This window comes from Schistocerca americana, chromosome 1 (genome assembly GCF_021461395.2).
Source record: "Schistocerca americana isolate TAMUIC-IGC-003095 chromosome 1, iqSchAmer2.1, whole genome shotgun sequence".
NCBI classification, from domain to species: Eukaryota; Metazoa; Arthropoda; class Insecta; order Orthoptera; family Acrididae; genus Schistocerca; species Schistocerca americana.
The window spans coordinates 1193352432-1193374952 of record NC_060119.1 but is presented as its reverse complement, the minus strand read 5'-3'; the positions used below and the strand labels follow the sequence as shown (position 1 = coordinate 1193374952).

The 22521-nt window shown below is 40.5% G+C and overlaps 1 protein-coding gene across 1 annotated transcript in view; it reads left to right on the top strand.

Moving 5' to 3' along the window:
- Positions 1–6476: 6476 nt before the first annotated feature.
- LOC124598001 overlaps positions 6477–22521 on the top strand; it is a 141264-nt gene continuing 125219 nt past the window's right edge. The window contains exons 1-2 of the mRNA XM_047135974.1: positions 6477–6494; positions 15341–15476. Of these exons, the coding sequence (XP_046991930.1) occupies positions 6477–6494; positions 15341–15476 (154 nt within the window). The remainder of the gene's footprint in view (positions 6495–15340; positions 15477–22521) is intronic.

The window sequence follows — 22521 nt, the reverse complement described above, 5'->3', positions numbered from 1 at the left end:
GTGTTGTTTCTTTCGCTCCACTGTCCATTTGCATCCTGGTCCCTTCTGTGTTGTGGTGTCAAATTTATGTTTTTTTATGATGTTCCTGAATTCAGTTCTATTTTCTGCATCGTTTACTGTTATGTGTGCTTGTCTGAGGTCCTCTTCAACTTCTTTTATCCATCTTGTTTTTCCCTTTGCCTGAGTTGATGACTTTAAGAATTCGCTTGGAAATTCTGTTTTCATTCATCCTGTGGATATGTCCGTAGAACTGCATTCTTCTTTTCCTTATTGTATCCGTAATCTTGTCTGTGTATTTATATAATTCTGATGTTGGTCTCATCTTCCAGATTCCTTGCTCCTATATCGGGCCAAAAATTTTCCTGAGAATTTTCCTTTCTTGTTTGTCTATTTCCTTGATTTTAGTTTGCCCACCCATTTGTGTTGTTTCAGATGCATACAGTGCCTCCGGATGTACGACAGTGCTGTAGTGCCTCAATTTTGCGTTAATGGATATGGACATTTTGTTATAGTAGTTCCACGTGAGTTTATATGCTTTCTGTAGTTTCTTTATTCTTTCCTCATTGGCCTTTAGGTTGATCCCTGATGGCTGGATGATTTCTCCCAGGTACTTAAAATGTAGTACTTGTACGATTTTCCCATGGGTGTCACAATAGGCAATTTGTCTTGTGGCACTCTTTCTATGTACTGGGTTTTCTCCTATGAGATTTGCAGGCCACTTCTTTGTGCAATTTCGTGTAACTTCTCTATGGCGCTAGTGGCTTCTTTTCTATTATTTGTGAGGATTGCAAGGTCATCCACAAAAGCTAAACACTTCACATTGAATCTATTATCTTTTCTACTGCCAATTTGGATTCCTTTGACTTCTTTTTCCCATGTCCTGATAATTTTTTCAAGAATGATATTAAAGAGTAATGGTCAAAGTCCGTCACCCTGTCGCACTCCAGTTTGGATTTCAAATGGTTCTGAGATATCCCCCATAAATCTAACCTTGGAGACTGCGTCAGTTAATGTTTCCCGAATGATTGCTCTTGTCTTTCTGTCAATGCTGAATTCTTCCAGCGTCTTGCAGAGCGCTACTCTGTCTATTGAGTCGTAGAGCAACTTTTTTTTATTTTATTTTATTTTTTTTCAGAGGCATAGGAAACGCGGTGTAGTGCACCGACTGACTAATAATTAGCCTGTTGATCGACATCAGTACTGCAACATCTTATTGCAGTCCATGAATGATGATGGGTTTGACCATGAGGAGCTGTTATTTTCCTATGAAGCATGAGTCCATGGAGTGTTTCGTAACTTCAAAAACACCTGACGGTACTGTTATCGGACCTTGGGCATTGTGTGCTATTGCATTGCCCTACGTAATTCATTAGTGATTCACTGAAAGCAAGGTTACAGAATATTGTTCACTAATAAATCGTAAGGTATGATTTGGTGAAAAACGAGAACCTCCTTATCCCTTAAATCAGTTTTCAACATCCTCCTCTAACGCCACATCTCTGACACTTAAGTTTACCACTTATCTGATTTTCCTACGATCCGAGATTCAGTACAGTACAATCCTGTGCTCCAAACACATACTTTCAGAAATTTCTTCTTCGGATTAAGGCATATCTTTGACATTAATAGACTTATTTCTGCCAGGAAAGTCCTCTTTTCGTGCTGTCTGCATTTTATATCCTTGTTGCTTCAATTGTCATGCATTACTTTTCACTCAGAGCAGTAGAACGTCTTTATTTCGTCCGCATCATGGCGACCAAGATGTGAAGTTCATCGCTAATACCATTTCTGCAGCTTCTCATTACATTCCTCTTTCTTCGATTTACTCTCAGCTCGTATTATGTGCCCATTAGCCAGTTCATTCCGTTAAATAATTCATGTTTCTTCACTTAGACCGAGGATAGCAATGTCCTCTGCGAATCTTATCACTGATATACTTTCACCCTTAATTTTAATCCAACTCTCGAACCTCTTTCAATTCGAGCACTTCGTTCTTGGCCTCCCCTGTAGCTTACACCTATATTTCGCTGAGTTTCGAAGCCCTTGCCTTGTTTTACATCGTCGATACAGTTGGTCCAGTCCGACAAATTGGATTAACGTGTCTTGATTTGCCCTAAGCATCAATTTCATAGTAAAGTGCAACGTCAGTCGAGCATCTCCCTCGCCTCTAACTTCCACAAAGTCAAACGATCGCCTTGTAACGGATCATCAATTTTCGTTTCCATTCTCCATTCTTTTGTTCTTACTAGCAACTCGGATGAATGAGTTGTTGACCTGAGTTCGAACTTATCTACGTTTGCTATCCTCGGAACTGTGAGGGCTACACTTCTAATAAATAGCTAGTATTATACCGGAATGAAAACTGTCCGTATCATAACACCAACAAAGGCGGTTATGTCCTGGGCAGAGTTAGTGATTTAAAAGAAGGAAGCTAGCTTTTCGACTTACCTGGCAGCTTCAGAGACATTTAAATCAAAACATCTTGGCATATTCGGTCATTTTTTCTTGGCAGTATTAGTACCCATTTCATTTAATATAGACATAAGACATTATGCAGTCACCATCAGACATTATGCAGTAACCCCAGGAACACATCCACTCCAAGAAATTTTGTCCCTCTAGAAAACATTTTTAGCTATTAAATTTATGCCCTTCAGCTCTATGGTACCATATATTTCCCACTGTGGTTGGCGACTCTTCAAAATTTTGGGCACAGGATCAGAGACATTGACCGATAGGTTGTAAGATGCACATGTGCCTACAGCTCACAGCTACGAGAACACACTGCGCTGGTGAAGTGGGGTTAACTGCTATTAAAAAAAAAAAAAAACGCTAATATATCAAGTTGTTTTGATTTGCATATCCTTGAAGCTGCCTGATAAAACGGAAAGCTAGTTCCATTCTCATACACTCCTAACTCCCTCAGGACATATTCGCCTTTATTGGGCTGTGGTAGGAGCATTTTGCATTCTGGTTTACAACTTTTATTCTACCATTAGTTTGACGTTAGACCATCACAGCTTGGCAACCGATGTACATTTTTGTTGACACGAGTCACAGTTGATCCGGTATAGGTTTATTTACTGTCTTTCTATTCATGTTGGTTATATGACGGCAATGAATAAAGCTTACACAAAACAACAAGACGAAAAGTAATTACATATATTTTTCTATCTTCTCACAAAATCTGAACCGATTCGTACAAGTCTGAAACGTAGAAATGACACACATAAGAAAACTCACAGAAAACTGGGTTTTTGCACATAAAATCCAGATGAAGCTAGATTTTGAGAGCAAATTTGCAGTGTTATTGTAAGAGTGCGTTTTTTAACTACCTGCACAATTTTAAGCTGTTTCCGCACGTACAGTTTGTGTAAGAATTAATATTACATGCTACATCCTATCTCGACAACGGATAGATATTATAACATAACATTACTTTATCCATGTGTCTGTTAGGGAAGAGAATGGACCCCCTCTTACAAGTTTCAAGTGCAGAAGTGACGGCGCTCAAAAACCTCCCAAAATGTCGTTTTTTTTTTTTTTGTTTTTTTTTTTTTTGTTTTTTTTCAGGTGATGGCATGTAAAACCTGAACCGTAAATATACAAATGGTGCCATGGCCTGAGCATGAATTACGGCCCAAATAACATATTTTGCAACAGGCACAAACTGATCGCAAGATTTGCTTGGACACGTGTTCCAATTTGTTTAATATACTCTAACACACTTACTGTAAGGCAGATGTTCGAAAGGCTAAATCAAAAATTTTTCACCCTATGTTTCTCTCTCAGAAAGACACCGAACTCCATATAACTCCATATACCTCACCTCCCGCCACCCTGCCCCCTCCCCAAACCGCGATTGAGTGTGCAGTATTCTCATGCATATTTATTATCGAAGATGTGGTGTTACAACGTAGTGAAGACAATGCGATTGTAAATTCCACACATATATCCCTTGATTTTCGGTGTTCTGGTCAGTTGATTGAACTTAGCAGATGTCTCATGACTTCTATCCGGCCTATGTTGTTACGGTACTATGTTCGCGGCTGTATTAATCATTTTTACACGGAAAAGTTTAAGATTGTTTTGTTGGAAGTAACAAAAGAGGGACAGGAAAGAAAGGGAAAGGCCAAAAGGAAAACGAGAAAAATTAATTGCAGCGCAGTCGTCCGTGGGAAAGCGTGGCGCTAGCGGAAAAGGTCGCGTGGAGTCGACTGTGGAGCGCGCTGCGGCCCAGTTAACGCGTAATTACACTGCTGTGCTGCAGGGGCACGCCGGCTACCCGGCCAACACATGCCGACCCCACAGTTGCCGCGTCGACTCCCAGAGGGGGACTATAGGGCACGGCAATCTGAGAACTCTACCAGCTGAGTGGCATTCCGCATGCAGTCTCCAAGGCTTTTAAATCAGTGGTACTGAACTTGGGGGTGAAATGTATTTGAATCAGTGTTATTCTGTTGCTGTTACCTCCCTAAACTAATTCTTCACAAATCATCATGTTACAGAGTATAATTTCGTCTTGTCGTTTCGATCATCAACAGAACAAACTGTTTCAACAGTTAGTTGATCATAAATTGAGTCATCTTTATTGCGTTCTTATCTCATTCGTACTTACATTCCAGACGCGTTTCGCCTACTAACGTAAAGGGCATATTCAGTAGATGTAATCTGAAGTAATAGCGATTTGTTCCACTTATGAAATTTATAGATTCTAAGCCGTTGTCACCATACATTCAGTTACTCATTCCTCCTGGCCAAGTGCCTCTGATCACTCTTAGATTCAATAATGTAGTCGCATCACTTATGAAAAATTGGCACATATTCATGTCGAGATCCTCTGGCTTTGCGGTTTTCAGACTATGTTTTTTGTTAGGTAAATTCAGAGAATAATTCACTACTGTTGTGACTAGAGCTGCAGATAACTGTGAGCGATTTCTGTTGTATCACTGTTTGGTAACTTGGTGTCTCTTATCCTATTCGTGTGTATAAGTGTTTCCAATCTACGATTCTTCCTTTCTGCTCTTTAATTCTCTTTATCTCCACTGTACTCCCTTTCCTCTGCCTCTCCCTCTCTTTCTCTCCCTCTCCCCCTCTCCCTCTCCCCCCTCTCCCTGTCCCTCCCTCCTTCTCTCCCTCCCTCCCTCTCTCTCTCTCTCTCTCTCTCTCTCTCTCTCTCTCTCTCTCTGTGCGTGTGCGTGTGTGTGTGTGTGTGTGTATGTGTTTTTACAACTGTGAAAAATTTTATATGTATAGTTTATGTGTCGTTTAAGGTCAAGTATTCTACAGAGGTGTTAATTACTGTATTAAGATGTAGGTACAGCACGATTTTGGCTGTTGAGGTCCGAAGAAATTCATGTTTGAAACACGAATAACTAGCTTTTCAAATACAATATGTATGACAACGGGATTGGATTGCAATATAGTTATGAAGTCAGCTTAAATTGCATTCAGTTAATTTTTCAAAGATGACTTTTTTGTAATTACGTGTTTTACTGTGACTGACAATGTCAATTCAGTCATGGACAGTGAATTTTGTGTGATAATCCCGGTTATAAAATCATTTCCTAGACATATGCTAGTAACATGCACATTTTATGTGAGAGGCCAAGCAGAGTAACTTCGCCAACGCTACGATCGCAGGTTCGAATCCTGCCTCGGGTATGGATGTGTGTGATGTCCGTAGGTTAGTTAGGTTTAAGTAGTTCTAAGTTCTAGGGGACTGATGACCTCAGCAGTTTAAGTCCCATAGTGCTCAGAGCCATTTGAACCATTTTTGAACCAAGCAGAGTAAGACGCCACTTTGGCTGTTGTCCGTTACTATGGATGGATATTAATCCAATATTGGTACGTATTTATAGAGTTGCGTATTAGTATTCGAAACCGAACGTCTTTCAATATATTATAGCTGACAAGTTGTCCATAACGTATCATTTGGTAACAGGTCACTGATATTTATACATTCAATTTGAGTTGCGTAAGTCAATGATAAAACTATGTACTACATATGGTAGGCGACAGGTGCTTGCTTGTCAACTGCTAGAACAAGGACTAGTTGTCCGGAATCACAGAATCGTAAAGATAAAGGGAGTTTCAGCCTTACTGCTCTCCCATACAATTTATTTTGTGTATTTATTTAAATTCCTTTTGTTCTATGGTATTACCGTGAGATAGAATTAGTGTGATAGTCGCAATTATCAAATCAATTATCCGCCTTATTCTGGTAATATATGTCCATAACATGTAAAGCCACTCAGAATGATATCCAACTCTCCGTAGTCTCATTTGGTAGATTCATGAACATGCTTATTAGTACCCCACGAATAATTTTCAATCTATTGCCGTCCTGCACAGTATGCTACAAATATTCACTACAAAAACAGTATAATCGGAAGTCAATTACGAAAGTCAAAATTACGCACTACACGGGTGGTAAACTGCTCACAACGTACCACATAAGCGTAGGGCAAGTCGAGATGAACATAATAATACAGGTCAGTAGCCAGTAGCCACACAGCAATTCGCACCGTTTGAGATTTCTAATACCGTCTAGCCCTCTTACGCCACTGTATTTCGTTAACATTAGTAAGTTAACCTTTCCTGTGAAAGCGATGAAAGGAAAAGACTTCTGAACAAGTTATGCAGAAACTACTTACGTTTCCAATTCTGTCTATACTTAATCGTTACAAGCACAGTTTTCTCTGACTAAGAAGCAACACTGTTAATTTCACACCGCTAAGGTCCGCAGCTCGTGGTCCCGCGGTAGCGTTCTCGCTTCCCGAGCACGGGGTACCGGGTTCGATTCCCGGCGGAGTCAGGGTTTTTCACGAGCCTCGTGATGGCTGGGTGTTGTTTCGTCGTCTTCATCATCGTCATTCATCCCCATTAAGGTCGGAGGAAGGCAACGGCAAACTAGCACCTTGCCTAGTACGACAGTGCGGGTCTCCCGCCTCGTACCGCACGCTCTGCTATGGAATATGAGACTTCATCATCATCGTCACACCGCTAAGATCACGAAATTGTGAGGTAACGTCAGTTTTATACGTGCAAATTTAGAGGTGCAAGGGCATGTGATTTTTAGTATTCACGGTCGATTTCAGCCAAAAACTCGTACAGCGCGCATGCGCTGTAGCTAATGTGGCCTTTGTAGTCAGTTTGAGGTTGTTTCCCGGGTTGACAGATCACAAGTGTCTGACTCATTTAGAGAAAGCTATCACTCTGTATACCAAGTGGAAATACAATATTCTTCTGCGTTTTCTTGCTTTTATCCGACAAAGACAAAGGTATACTCGTCGAGCGATATAAGACAATTCCTTGCCCTTTGTGGAAAACTATTTTTCTATATGAACAGCTTTACCAACTTTTACAGCGATTCGTGTGGCAGTCCCGATGGCACATTCAGTTCTATTGCATTTTCACTGCCCGTTATTAATTACATTTGTCGTTTACACATCTATAAATATTCTCGATATGACGGTATTGTGGTTCTCAGACGACCATGTGTTACAGATTCGAGCACCTATACAGGGTTATTCAGCTGCCCCTACTGATATATTTTATGCAGTCCGCAATGCCTTCAAATACCATGCACAATATTTTCATATTCTCTCTCTCGCTTCGTCTAAACTACCAATCGCACTGTAAAAATGAAGATCGCCTTGTTGCAGGAAATTTAATATAGTTAAATTTTGTACTAGGATACGTTTTCTCCAGAGGCTCCAGTTTTCGAATCATTCAAGAAAAACGAGTTTGAGGTTCAGTTTTGCACTACAGAAATGAACGTAAACCGATGCAAAATTTAACTACATTAAATTTCCAACAAAAACATCCTGTTCATTTCTTTCCTTAGGACTAATAGTTTGCGCATAGCGAGCAAGAGAATAAGAAAATCGCTGCCATGGTTTTCGTAGGCGTTACAGGTTGCAGGAAACCCATTGGTAGGAGCGACCAAATCACCCTGCATAGCAAGACCAATTCAGTCTGTTAACAAGCATCTTCGAATTGGTGGTATCATGGGTGGAGAAAATGTTTCACGAATGTTTTTTCCTAAGCCTTGACGAGACCGATCATTTCATCCAGGAGATAGGCCTGACGTTAAAGACATTAGTCTGTTGTTCTTTACCTCCATTCACTTACTCAAGACGAGTTTTCTTATTTCCTGGTGCAGGATCTAAATGAAATCCCCTAACGGCTACTCTTCATCTACGTCTTCATATTTACTCCACAAAACACCTAACGGTATGTGACAGAGGTAACTTCATGAACCACTGTCAAGCACCCTCACATATTTCCTTTTCCAGTTGTGAATGGGGAGCGGGAAGAGTGACTGTGTGTATGCCTCAGTGAAAGATGCTGTCCTTTCAATTTTACCTTGGTGGTTCTCTTGCGAAAATTGTACTATATGCTGCTTGACTCATATAGGAACATACGCTATCGAACTTTTCACAGAAACCACACCATGAACAAATCTAACGTCTAACCTTGGATTTGAACTGCTCATAGCTTGACACTTTCGTGTTTGCAAGGCGAATGTGTGAGCAAACTCACCGGGCTTCTCTATTTTGTCTATCAATCCTACCTGGTAAGGATTCCAGCAAAAGGATCAATAAACACTTATCGGTGGCATTTGTTGTCTAACATGTGAAGTATATTGGTGAACCTTTCTGAGGATTCTTCCAATGGATCTCGGTCTGGAACGCGAATTTCCTATTATTCGTTCTGAGTAATCTTTTAACTCGAAATCGCTCCATGAGCATACTCCGCGAAACTAGAGAATCGAAGCGTTTGAGATGTGGTTCTATGGGAGGGTGTTGGGAACTAGGTGGACTCATAACGAATGGGGAGGTAGGATCTTCTGAGAACATTTCACGTGGAGAAAAGGCGGTCTGGCTATACTTTAAAAATGGGTTATAAAGAATCTCGACTGTAACACATTTAATTAAATAGTAACCGGTTTCGTCCACTATTTGACCATCCTCAGACCTTCATACCAAAATGGTTGGCGGTGGCGGAGGATGGAGAGAGTGTTGTAACTCCAGCAGTAGACGTTCGTAGAGGTATAACACGCGCTCTGTTCACCACCACCACCTACCATCATGTTATGGCAGCCTGAGGATGGTCAGATACTAATCGAAACCGTGTACCATCTAAATAAGTGTTTTTACGGCCGAGACTGTTTACAATGTATTTTTAAAATGAGGAGGTGCTCCGCAGAATCTACGAGGAAATGAACATGTGGAGAATATTGACAAGAAGTTATAGGACTTGTTGTTGTTGTTGTTGTTGTTGTTGTGATATTCAGTCCAGAGGTTGGGTTGATGCAGCTCTCCATGATACTCTATCCTGTGGAAGCTTCTTCATCTCCAAGTAACTACTGCAACTTACACATTATGAATCTGCTTGGTCTCTCTCTACGATTTTTACCCTCCACGCTGCCCTCCAATAATAAAGTGGTGAACATATGATCTTTCAGAATATGTCCTACCAACCGATCCCTTCTTCTGGTCAAGTTGTGCCACAGATTCCTCCTCCCCCCAATCCTGTTGAGTACCTCTTCATTAGTTATGTGATCTATCCATCTAATCTTCAGCATTCTTGTGTAGCACCACATTTCGTAAGCTTCTATTCTATTCTTCTATAAGCTATTCTTCGGCGATGTTTCACTTCCATACATGGCTAGACTCCGTACAATTACTTTCACAAAAGACTTCCTGAAACTTAAATCTGCACTCGATGTTATCAAATTTCTCTTCTTCAGAAACGCTTTCCTTGCCTTTGCGAGTCTACATTTTATATCATCTCCACTTCGACCATCATCAGTTATTTCGCTTCTCAAATAACAAAACTAATCAAATACTTTAAGTGTCTCATTTCCTCATCTAAATCCCTTAGCGTCACCTGATCTAATTCGACTATATTCCATTATCCTCGATTTTCTTTTGTTGATGTTCATAGTATATCCTCCTTTCAAGACACTGTCCATTCCGTTTAACTGCTCTTCCAGGTCCTTTGCTGTCTCTGACAGAATTACAATGTCTTCGGCAAACCTCAGAATTTTTATTTCTTCTCCATTGATTTTAATTCCCTACTCCACTTTTCCCATCTGTCTGTATAGAATTCGTGTAAGTATTTTGCAGCCGTCACTGTGGGACACATATTAAGGCAGCATGATTATAGAAGCTGTACAGGATTTGGGTTGTGCGGGAAGGCTTAGATATGAATACATCAAACACTCCTTTGAAAAAGGCACATGTGAAAGTGCACATTTGAAATGAAGTGTTTATTATAGGATAGGAAGTCTTGGAGGGCCACTGCTAACCAATCAAAATACAAATGAGAAGAAATGACACACCACTAGATATTTAATCACTACGACTGATTTCAGTGATTCTATGGCAGTCGAGTAATCAAATAATAATAGTATTGTAGTCCAATCAAATACAGTTCCGTTAGAGCGTATTTTGATATTCGTATCATGTATGTAGTATCGATTTGACGACCACGCTGTCTCATCTTCATACAACTGTCAGGAGTGCTTCATATGTCGATAAGTACTGTAACCATCGATCTACCAGTGTGTGTGCCGTATAGGTTCTGTCACACGATGTCATGATTCATCTCTACTCTCTGCGTTGAAAATAAATATTCGTTTATACTATCCCTATTTTAATGCAGTCAGCAAGGGAAAATAACAGGTTTTCTAAACAGAAAACTACGTGATCTAATATCGTTCACTCACCTGGGCCGTACAAGGTGGACGATAGTGCTCGGTAGGCGCGTAATACAGCCCGACAGAGGATATCCCCTCCCCTCTCCCCCCCCTGCCTCCTCCCACACACCTGGTCTGCATTCAGACGTGGGCCGGTGTCCTGTGCCGGACCACTTAGTGCACTGAGCAGGTGCTCTGATTGGTCTGAATGGACGGCCTATCATTACCGCGGGCCCTGTCATCTCAGCGTATACACCCCGCACTGCTCGGGCAGCTTAGATCTGCTGCAGCCAATCACTGCATAGCCACTTGGGAACTGCACCAAGTAATGCACTGCGGCTTCCTAATCAGCCACAAAACGCTCAAAATTTGTGAAAAATCAAATAGGCACTACTACAATACTAACAGTTTCGACTAAACATGCGACATTCCTAAGGAATAAAGGTCTTCATTTGGCAAAGGTATTTAAAAAATTTAGATCATCGTCTTCTTAGCAGAATTCGGAGACATCTTGCGTCTTTAGGGTCTACAAAATAAAGACAGAGTGTATACTGGAATATCACGAATCATTCAGAGAGTTCTTCGGTTTCTTTTTGAGTGAAGTAGTTGGTTACTTATGGTTGAAATGTGCGCCATCTAGGCATCAACTGCGTGCACTTTGGTCAACAGGTGAAATGACCATTTTGTCTAAAATACAATGATACTTTAAGGTATTACACATAATTATATACAGGTTGTAGACTCTAGTTATAAAAATCATTCCCATCAACTGGTAGTATAGAAACATCTATTTTCATTGTACTAAATATTTTCGATACACTTGCACGTTACATGTGAACGAAAATTCAAACTGTGAACTATCACACATTTATACCTGTTGTCATAATGCCGACTGCTATCAGAGATTACATTAAAGCCAACGGTCAAACATCACTTGCAGCATCTTTGTTTCCATACGGACGTATAACACGGGCACACTCCGAGATATTTTCTCGATTGCGACTGATAGTGACACAGGCACAGCAAGCATTTTGAGCAGGTTCCCGAGTTCAATCAGTATGTTCGTAAACAAATACACTGTCATATACACCTGCCTCTCATTTCTTGTTTGGGGACGTATTGTCGCACAGTCAGATTCAAAATAGTATATGTGTTTCGGCTTCGGGAGATTATCCCGCGCCGTGAAGCAAATGTTGGAACTGAGAAATTCCTCACAAATATCCTCAACTGGAACTCGCTCTTCCCCATATCCTCTGGTATGTGTCTGAAAAGCCACTTTCTGTGGGTGAGTCGTTTCACCGACAGCCCGTCAGCCTAGAGAGCGAAAAGCCTAAAGAAGCCATATACTATGACGTATCTATGTGTAAACAAATTTTACATTGGAACCACATTCTCCATTTTGAATCCATCTGGTACTATCATCCCGTGCAAGTTTTCCATACGATCCTTTAAACATTTTGCAAAAGTTATTGTTGACGGTGAAGTACCCTCAATTTTTGTAGCTATTCAAGTGCTTTCTTTTTGTGATCTTTCCGCCTTCAGTCTGATCTGCATTCTGGGTGCAAAATTATTTGTTGTTTTAGTATAAATCATTGTCACTTTTTTTTACAGTGGTGTACAGTTTCAATCTTCGTGATCTCATTAACATGCCTACGCTTGTGGTGTATTACAATTGAAGTAGACTCTCTGCTAATCGCAATACAAGGGCTCGGAAATTCAACAGGAGTGGTGTAATTATGAAAATAATGGCTGTGTGCACTCCGCTTTTATCAGGTAAATAAAGGACAATAAATAAAGAACAGAAATTGAACCTGTGACTTTCGGAACTTATTTGTGGATCAATCAATAATTTTGAATATCTCTGAAACTCGTTTAATATGCTAGTATTTTGGGTGGAACTAACTAATATATGTACATATATACCGTTTTTGATAGCAATGAAATCGAATGAATTGCTAAAGTATGAAAAATGTTAAAGATATTGTTTCTGTGCTGTTTTAGAAGTCATTGTATCCTAGGTTGTGCACCTTCACAACATATCCAGTCCAAATGAAGTTACAAAAACAGAAACAGTATTTATTTTGATAGAAATTTGTTTAGGATAGAGCAAATAATATATTCACAATTTTTATCTGAGTCCCAGATTACACATTCTTAATCACTGGATTTATCACTTTGCACTCCGTGCTTATGCATAGTTCTTCGAAGTATCGGTATTGACGGGGATCAACAGATGCTATCATAGTACTCAGTGTTCTTTGCCTTAGGAGCTTTTATTGGTAAGTCGTCTTTATAATAACATTTAGTCAGTCGATGATTAAGAATTCATTTTTGTCGGAACAAATGTATCGGTGACGAAACAACTTTCAGGAGACCTTACAGTGTCACAAGTGTCTTAATACCCAGCAGTTTTATAGGTCATCAGTTTCCGCTTCCTTTGATTATTTGTCAGAGGAACGGGCTATTCCGAAGTTGAGAAGAAGGCTTTGTAATCTTTGATGATGGACTGCTGAATATCAGCATCTTTTGTATTATTTGTTCCTAGAAACCTTAACTAACTGATTTGATGTGAAGATAATATCTTGCTGTCTTTTCCTCAACTATCAATTTGCAAAATCACTGTCACAAGGCGGGTATGAGTAGTCTTTGAAACCCATCCGTGTGAAATACATCACCTCTACTGGCAGTAGGAGGATTACTGGTTCATTGCCTTTTTTGGGAATTTTGTGGTGTTCCCACCGTCAATGATTTGCCTAGCATGGGATAAATATACTGATAATAATAGTTCATGTAATGCCAAAGGCTGACATGTTTTGGAATTAATAATGGGCAACGTTTCATTTGAAGAATTCATTTATAGACTTACCTACCTTTTTACTTGAATCTTTGATCATTCACAAACAACGTTTACGTTCCAAACGAATCACACGCTTTCGAGTCCCAAGCCACGTAATTGCCCTTAGAGCACACTATCAGGGCACAGTGTACACAGAGCGAAAAGGCGCTTGTTTACTGGGGGATAGGTGGTGTGTAGTATATCCAAGTTTATTTCTCAAGAAAGCTGTAGAAATCGCTGTGAGAACTGGATATCTTGGTCACATTTTAGGAGTGGAATGATGATCTATGGCAGTCAGGTGACAAACTTTCTTTCCTTTATTAATCTATCGTCCCCCAGCCCTTCACGGGTCTTGAAACTCTTAAACGAAAGCAAATAGTACCGAAATATAGGATTAGGAATAAATTTAACTGAGATGGAGTACAAGCGATAGTAAAGAAGATGAAGATGTAGGAGACGAGGGAAAAAGGATTGCTGTTGTTGTGAAGTATAATGAGAAACTTAGCTCTGGAAGAAGGGGTAAAAGTGAGTTAAGATCAGGGCCGACTTAAGGCCAAAGCAACACAAACAGTCGCTTAATAAACAACAAGCTGGATTTATTCTTTTCGCAGATGAAACCAGTGTTGTAATGAGTCGAGTCTTACACACAGAAATAGAAGAGATGATAAATAATGTCCTTACAAGTATTATTGACTCGTTTTCTGTGAATGGTTTCACCGTCAGTTGTAAAAAGCGGAAAATAATCAGTCCCTCACGTCTAGGGATACTACAGGAATGATAAATGAAACAGATGGCGAGGAAGTAATAAACAGGGTGGAAATTTAACAATTCTTAAATCTCTATATTGACAAGAATATAAAATGGTAAAAAGCACACTTTAGAACTCCTAAGCCGGCCGAATTGGCTGAGAGGTTCTAGGCGCTACAGTCTGGAACTGCGCGACCGCTACGGTCGCACGTTCGAATCCTGCCTTGGGGATGGATGTGTGTGATGTCCTTAGGTTAGTTAGGTTTAAGTAGTTCTAAGTTCTAGGGGACTGATGACCTCAGCAGTTAAGTCCCATAGTGGTCAGAGCCATTTGAACCATTTTTTAGAACTCCTAAAACAACATCTTAGTCCAGTCACAATCTTGGAGATCGAGAAATTAGTAACTTGATTTACATTGCATGTTTTCATTCAATAATGTCATCTGGAAAACAGTGTTCTGAGGTAACTTATCTTTAAGAAGGAAAGTCGTCATTGCTCAAAAACGTGCTGTAACAATAACATGTAGTGCTCACCCACAATTAGCTTTTAGACATCTGACGAAAGAGTTCAGAGATTCACAGTGAACAAGAGAAGTTTGTAGGTGGGGAGGGTGGTGAAGATTTTCACAACACGATCACCGCCCTTTTCTTAGCTTTAGTAGCTGGCCAGTCGGTCGCTTTTGTAGTTTAAGTTCTTGACGAACAGTTTCATTCATCAGTTACAGCTGTGTAAGTGTGGAAACAGCTTCACTATTCACGGTGCTGCTCTTAACGGTGAAAGCTAGCATGCTAAACGTAGTTATAAGACAGGGAAATTCAACTACAGAAATTTTATCACGTTTTTATTTTTTGTGATAGTGGTGAACCCATCCATTAGTGAAGAGATGTGTGCTATCTAGCAGCTGGTGAACTCGTTAAGCAGTACCTACGACAGATTGCTACTAAGAAAACTAAACAGACACACAGCTGCAGTACATTCTGATTGGTATTTCATTGCTCGAGCCGCCCCAAACATGCGCCGTTGCTTGACATTTGGCCCACTTGTTGCAGGTGTCACGGTCCAACGAGCACCAGGTGACGTTGACCAACGTGGGGCGGGATCTGACAGGGTACTACAAGTGTGAGGTGTCTGCCGACGCGCCCCTCTTCCACACCGTCATCAAGACCGCCCTGATGATCGTCGCAGGTGAGTGACTACATGCACGCTTAGGCAGTAGGCGATAACGACTCTGCCAGTTTCAGCTGTTGACACAGAAGTTCATAATTCGGGTACTGTTAGCGATGTTGTGTGTCAAATTATTTCAACTTCAGAAACAACCAACCCACTGCGTTAAAGGAGGACTTTGTGGTTAGCACTCACTTCTAGTCACAATGCTACTCGTAATTATTCACGTCCTCGGTATTGAATAATGTAGCTGAAAACTTGTTTCAGTAATGTAAGCTTATGAGACCTCCTCCTATGAATCTTTGACCTTGCCATTGGAATGGAGGCTTGCGTGGTTCAGCGATACAGGTAGGCATACCGTAGGTGCAACTACAAGGGAGGGGTATCTGCTGAGAGGCCAGACAAAAATGTGGTTCCTGAAGAGGGGCAGAAGCCTTTTCAATAGTTGCAGGGGAACAGGTCGGATGATTGACTGATCTGGCTTTGTAACATTAACAAAAACGGCCTTGCCAATAATTTACTATCTCTCCGATTATGTGTAGGCGCACAAAGCTATATTGCCATCCGACGATGTCTTGCGGGTGCTCCCCTTTTTACTCCAGCCAGTGTATGTAAACAGGGTTGACACGTAGACAGTGTTATATTAAAAGAAACATTACGCAATATCGTATTTCAAGGGTAGCTGCCGCTAGAGAAAGGCATAATAACTAGAAATCTCAGTGATTGTGAATAAATACATTCAATAACAGTATACGCTAAGAATGGTTTTTTTTCTAAGATATTGTATGTCTGTGAACTTAAACACACCGAACACAAAAAACAAAGCTACATCTACGTATCACTTACGCTATTTCAGGACACGAAGCCGGAAAACGAATGACCCAGTGTTACTGCTTAATCTACCGAGCAGACTGCTTCCCGATATTAAACTATCTAACTTTAAAATGCAAAACAACTTGACCTGATTTTCATACGGGCACACTAATCTCTAATTGTTAAGAAGCAATATGAGCGTATGACATAGTACCAACTACCAAGCAGTGACCCTATCCCAGTAAATTGTTTGTCACTACCAAGGATGTGGGAAAGCGTTTTCAGTATTTGCAGTACGTACTATATATTAAAAACAGTATCTGGTGACATACAAATAATTAAGACGTGTAATCTTTGTAAAGAACTGAAATAATAATTGTTGATCATTATGATCTGCATGTTCAGATTTCTAGTAGTAAGTTTTGGCTTAACTATTTCATATATTTTCCACTGAAATAAACGAGTATAAATTAATATTAATGGGAACGGCTGTTGGGGTCGTGGCCAAATCCTGCAAAACCAAGAAAATCCGTTAATTAGAACTGAGGTCTGTATTATAATGTATGTAATTGCACACCATCTGATTCTTGTCAGAGATCCTGAAAGTGAGAGCTTACCATAATTGTAACAATTTTTCCTGTAGCGGAAACAAGTATTTACGGCATAAAAGTCAAGTTAAAACACCAAATCGAAGATAGCGTTAGAGAACAATAGATTAAAACTGATTGCATATATGCAACGGTTAATGAAGTATTTGTATTGAGAGAAAGGCACAGTTTCAAAACACACCTGGCAAATTTTTCTTTGACGTATGGTTCGTCTAATCCTACTAGATCAAAGGCTGCATTGTGTCATACCCATTTCGTTTCATTTTGCTTCGTGAAGGTTCTTCAGTGGCCTGTAATACATGTTAGATGTTGTGTACAATACCTGAGTTATATAAAAATTTCGTAGAGAACAACTGCACTCAAATTCCAGATGCAGACATAATGAAACTATGCGAAGAAAACCAACTGATGGACAGAAAAATGCCCGCAAATAATAGTGAAGAAATAACCAAATCCTTTAAAGTAATCTGAAGTCAAAAATGCTTCCAATTCGAAAAAGAATATTGCTCATATAAATGTGGTCGTCCAGTGGGAGTCCTATGTCAGTCAAAACAAATTAATATCATTTTCCGACGGAAAACGATGCACCTGACTCCCTCCACACTGCCAGCGTCTGTGTAATGACGTTTGGCAGCGGCAAAGTGTATATAGGTGAAACATGGAGGATTTTTAAGGAAGGTAGTAAGGAACGTGAAAGCCATGCGCGAGTAAAACAAAGTATGAAATCGGCTGTAGCGAACCATTACGAGAACTGTGCTCCTGACATCTGTTTCAGTGGCGTACCTGTGTGGGCTAGGGAAACCAACATTTATAGAAGTCCGACAAGCCACTGAAATTTATAGAAAGGCGTGTAACAACAATAGAGAGAACGGCTACAGGCTCCTGGCCTCGTGGCTCCCCACCGTGAAGGAAGTGAGTACGCGACTGCAGCGTGCGAGCAATCCAAACAGCGCGTTAGAAGCCATCTCTGTGGGTAATAATATTTGGGATAAACATTCCCCTCTCATGCTCTGACCGTTTCGCTCCTAGCCAATTATGTGGGCTCACCAATATCAGGAGGAGGAATTTTAATCAATAACTCTTCTTCAGCATAGGTACTAGAGATGGGCAAAACTGTTCTTTTCAAAGATCGGATCAGAACTGTTCACTCCCTGAAATGAACTAACTCTTTTTCATGACTCACCACTCATTCACAATAGAAAATAAATGGAAGGCAAATTGCCCTTTAAACTTGGTTTATTCCAGTACTATACCTCTATTCTGATCTCATTTCATCCTATTTTGAAGTAACACAGATAATGAGTAAGAATTTTGTATTGTTTATTGAACTTTCCACGATATGACAAAGTTTTTGATTATTGATTTATTTTGCACTATCGTGGTTTTTTGGGTGATCGGAAAATTTTGTAACTTGAGATTTACATTAACAATATACTTGGCTACAATGTATTAAAATTTCATTAACCTCGTACAAATACATCACAAGCCATATATTTTTAAAGTGAACGTTTCCTTCCGAAGACGCCTAAAATCGCAAAATCCGTACGAGAATAAGAAAACAAAATTTGACTGTAAGACTAAAGTGCTGCATATAGCCTTACGCAGAATAAAACAAGGAAAATATTGGTGTATCATATTTTGCGATACGTTTATCTGTTCGCTCGTAATTAAAGCGTAAATTCGAGTGTCCATAATAAAAATCCTATAGTAAGACGAGTCGTCAGGAACCTAATCTGATCAGTTTAAACAAATAAAAATAAAATAAAAATAAATGATGTATACATAACTTAATAATGTAATATACATAGCGGTATTACTACGAAGAACAATATCCAGTAGAGACGAACTCCGATGCAGAAGCGCTGAGTCAAGCAGGTCGAACTGTGAGCTGTATTACTGCGTGAGCTAAGACCGCAGAGACCAGAGTGACACCTGAGTTGCTTTGCTCAACGCTCTGGCTAGAGTCGAGAAAGGTGGGGTGAGCGTTGAGCGGGCAAGTTGCGAGGGTGGGGGGAGCGGTGAATGGCCACCAGTCACTCGCTCCGAGACAAATCGTCCGTTCTCTTGCGAGCAGGTTGTTGCAAGTAGTTCTTATGTTCTCCGCTAGGAAGCTCTCAGTCCTGTTGCTCGCATCAACTGCCCAGAGGGCAGGACGTGCGACTGAAACGATCGCCGACGGAGTGCGATGCTAAGTTAAGCTGCGCCAGACACTGCACGCTGCCGAGGAATCACAGAGACGGCACGGCATATGTGAAACATAAAATCCAATGGGGCACTGCACAATGCAGGCAGCCAAGTTAGAAGCAGGGCAGAGGCCGGCGCTGGCTGTGTTGTGTGGCGTGTAGTGTGCTCTGACCAGCAGAGGCCCCGCTGACATGCTCCGTCACTCTCTCTCTCTCTCTCTCTGTTGTGGGAAACGTTTGGAGCTACCGTTCTTTTTTTCTGAATCACTGATTGTTCACTCCTTTGAAAGATTCAACTCTATGAATCAGTTCAGGAGCGGATCCCCCATCTCTAATAGGTACCGGAAAAATGCCCTTTTAACCACTGACAGGCCTACCACTGAGAGCCCTGCCGAGTTTTAACCAACAACCGTCTTCATCCACATTACTTCTATTACTATCCAACGACAATGGCCCACCAGTGATAGCCTAAGATTTTTACCCAACAAGCCCAATTCTTCAATACAAGGGAAGGAAAACTCCCCTTCACAAGAGAAGGCGACATTGGTCTCTGACAGTGCTCAGTCTACAGTGGACACAACATAAGCCTGAAGAAGGTCCCAGCAGAGGGGTCAAAACGTCGATGGTTTGAAGAAGTATGACGTGGCCTAACAACTTAGAAGATTTAAAACTTCAATGGCGAACATACTCATAAACCACAAACAAGAAGCCATCTTTGATACAAAAATCACAAAGACAACATAGAAAACCGTACTGGTCCAAATTTGAGGTGAATCTAATCTGTCTGGTAGATGAAGCATCAGAAAATACAAGTCCGCTTCATGCAGTATGTAAGATACTCTATTCACCCTAGAAAAAGAAACACAAAAAACAAATACAGTTCTTGGATATACCGATAAAGAGAGATGATAATAAATACAGATGTGAAGTTTACAGAAAGCCTACAGGACGGAATTATAAATGCGACATCAAACCGCCAACCAAACTACAAACTAGCATGTCACATGATACACAGACTGAATAAAATGCCACTCAGCAGGGAAAGCTATGTAAAAGGATTCGAAACAACGCAGTTCATAGCAAAATAATGGATGTAACGACCATATAATATCAAAATTTCACGACAAATTCTAAACAAAGCTAAACAGAATTGGAATGAAACTGAGGACTCTATCAATGAGAACACTGCAGACAGCACAAACACAGACACTACAACTCACACAAACACACACAACAGGGATCCCATGACATGACTAAGAAAAAGAAAGTGTCCGTTTTAACACGCAAACATAGATCACTAAACTGAATATCAGATATGGTAAATAAACAAGATTACAAATGTCATATGGAACCAGAGACATATTCCAGTCATATTTGCAAACAACAACAGAAACTCCAGACAAATACCAAGGAGCTGGTGTTTACTGACAGATTGTGAAGGCTGCAGATCTGTCTGTCTAGCAATTACAGAAATTTCAGAACTGTATAAAAACAAATAAGAAGCTATACATATTAAAATAGCCGTTCTACTTTTGCTGAACACCTAATAAAGTATAGAAATGAAGTATCTAACATAGGAAAGGATATGATAACAGTTATCATGAAAAGTTACAACAGAAAGCTTCTTTCATGGCAGAAAAACTACCGTATGTAAAGATCCCTTTTAAGGATCGGAGATGTAACAAATGCTCAAATTAATAATACATTGATCTTGTTAGCCAATAGGAAATAATCAAACTAAGAAATAACGCAATACCTTTTTTAAAAAAAGAAATAGATACACACACACACAAACAAACAAAATAATTTTAAAGTACATTTAGACACCACAACCAAACAACAGATGGACGTAAAACAGAGTGACAGATGGCAACACTATTTACTATAAACATGGCAAACCAAAAAATAGTAATTAGTCGAAGTGAAATGTGTTCGTAATGAAAAGTGAACATCCTGGATACGAAACTTGTTTTGCGTTCGAACGAACATATTTCTATAAAATTTTAGTTACAAGATCGTTACGTACCTCTCAATACGTGAAGTCCATTTTTTTGCAAGACTGAAAAATTGCTTTAGATGTCTCTCTAAAAGATATCATTGTAAACGTCAAACACAATACTGATATCTTAACTATAAGTGGAAGTGAGAACTTTCAACAAAATGCTCATAGCGATATAAATGAATACAAAACACAAATAGTTAAAGGAAGCAAGTTGATCACATGTCATAACTGCACATTGTACGCCAAAGAGCCAAAGAAATTGGTACAGGCATGCGTATTCAAATAAAAAGATATGTAAACAGGCAGAATACGGCTCAGCGGCGGCAACGCCTATATAAGACAACATGTGTCTGGCGCAGTTGTCACACCGGTTGGTTACTGCTGCCACAATGGCACGTTATCAAGATTTAAGTGCGTTTGAATGTAGTGCTGTGGTCGGCGCACGAGCGATGGGACACAACATCCCCGAGGTAGCGATGAAGTACGACCATTTCACGAGTGTACCGCGAATATCAGAAATCCGGCAAAACATCAAATCTACGACATCACTGCGGCCGGAAAAAGATCCTGCAAGAAGGGACCGACGGCTGAAGAGAATCGTTCAACATGACAGGACTGCAATCTTCCGCAAATTTATGCAGATTTCAGTGCTGGCCCATCAACAAGTATTAGCGTGCGTGCCATTCAACGAAACATCATCGGTATGGGCTTTCGGGGCCGAAGGCCCACTCGTGTACCCTTGGTGACTGCGCGACAAAAAGCTTTGCACCTCGCATGGGCCTGTAACTAGCAACATTGGACTGTTTATGACAGGAAACATGTTGTCTAGTAGGACTCGTTTGAAATTGTATCGAGCGAATGGACGCATACGGGTATTTACACAACCTCTTGAATCACTGGATCCTGCATGTCAGCAGGGAACTGTTCAAGCTGGTGGAGTCTCTGTAATGGTACGGAGCGTGTGGAGTTGGTGTGATATGAGATCTCCGATGCATCTAGATACGACTCTGACAGGTGACACGTACATACGGATTCTGTCTGATCAACTGCATATATTCATGTCCGTTGTGCTTTCCTTCGTACTTGTGCAATTCCAGCAGGACAGTACGATTCCCTACACGTCCAGAAATGCTACAGACTGGCTCGAAGAACTTTCTTCTGAGTTTAAACACTTCCGCTGGCAGCCAAACTCTCCAGACATGAACATAATTGAGCGCTTCTGGGATTTCTTGTGACGTGCTGTTCAGAAGAGATCTCATCCCCTCGTGCTCTTGGGGATTTATGGACAGCCATTCAGGATATATGGTGTCCATTCCCTCCAGCATTACGTCAGACATAAGTCGAGGCCATGCCACGTCGTGTTGCAGCACTTCTGCTTGCTCGCGAGGCCCTGCACGATATTAGGCAGGTGTACCAGTTTCTTTGCGTCTTTAGTGTATAATATAAGTGCTGAACGCCAA